The sequence below is a fragment of the Amphimedon queenslandica genome, unplaced genomic scaffold (assembly GCF_000090795.2).
Source record: "Amphimedon queenslandica unplaced genomic scaffold, v1.1 AMPQUscaffold_1411_Cont26577, whole genome shotgun sequence".
Lineage (NCBI taxonomy): Eukaryota > Metazoa > Porifera > Demospongiae > Haplosclerida > Niphatidae > Amphimedon > Amphimedon queenslandica.
This window is the reverse complement of record NW_003558244.1, coordinates 1-1,159: the sequence shown is the minus strand read 5'-3', so window position 1 is coordinate 1,159 and position 1,159 is coordinate 1. Positions and strand designations below refer to the sequence as shown.

Here is a 1,159-nt window from a genome sequence, read left to right as displayed (position 1 = left end):
TTTTGCAGTAATTTTCATTGTCAACAGCAAAGCCTACAGCGATGTCAGAAACTGATCCACTACTTCCAAAAAGAAGGGAAAGGTTAGCATGCTATCTTACTGCTACCTATATACTGTATATTCATAGCAATGGATACGCCAATGGATCCACCAATCACAGTGTCAACCTGAGGTAAGTTGCCGAGAGTCAACCGTCCTTAGCCTTAGCCTTGTTCTCCTTTAAAGCGAGAGCGTTGTTGACGTGACTGGACTCACTAGAGCGGATGATGTTCCATTAAAAGTGAAGGAAAGCAAGGGAAGACGGATATCTCTGTATGTCCTTTACTTCACAATGTTCCTTGGCTCTGTCAGTAAGTGATGTCTGATTGCTTTGAGTGGGTGGTAGACTAATCCTGTTTATTTTATTTTATTGTACAGTGTTGAGTAAACACATCATTGGTGTATCAAACAATACTGTATAGCTAAATATTTAAGTGATCTATGTACACTGTATTTTAGATCAATGGATATTTTTGTTATAATCTATTTTAACATTGTCATTATTATATTAAATTAATTATGGTCAAAATTTATTATAAATTCTTTTTTAGCATTCTCTGTAGTGATATCTTCAATTTATCCTTATCTACAAAAGGTGAGTATTGATAGTCACTATATCACATTACAGATTATGATAATATCCAGTTACTATATTATGCTCCTTTTGTTGTGTTCTCATTATAAAGGTGTCCTTATTTCCATAAATAAACTCTTATTATAGAGGCTAAACACACATTATGTGTGGCTATTTTTAGACATGATGCAATGCGTTACTATTTTTATATTCTATTTTTAGATTACTAATAATACTTCCTCTACATCATTTCTCGGATACATCGTTGCCATATATAGCCTCGGTCAATTATTATCGTCACCATTGTTTGGACTATGGTCCGATTACCAACACGCCATGGTCCCCCTACAGACTGGGCTCATGATGACTGTTGTATTTAATATTCTTTATTGCTATGCTGTTGTATTCTCTCCTACTGTTGGTAAAATAGTGCTATTGGTATCGAGGGCTTTGATTGGAGCTGGAGCAGGTACTGTACTACTACTGTCTGACATTGTGTGTGTGTTTATGTATTGTAAAGGTGGTTTTAATGAATGCCATTTTTAT

At 35.0% G+C, this 1,159-nt stretch overlaps 1 protein-coding gene across 1 annotated transcript; it reads left to right on the top strand.

Moving 5' to 3' along the window:
* Positions 1-1,148, top strand: LOC109593463 (major facilitator superfamily domain-containing protein 8-like; the record flags this gene model as incomplete). The annotated part of the gene is made up of 5 exons (XM_020008529.1): positions 1-82; positions 128-172; positions 226-350; positions 591-634; positions 836-1,148. Coding segments are annotated over exons 1-5 (568 nt in total), but the record flags the coding sequence as incomplete, so codon positions are not given.
* Between the last annotated feature and the right edge of the window lie 11 nt (positions 1,149-1,159).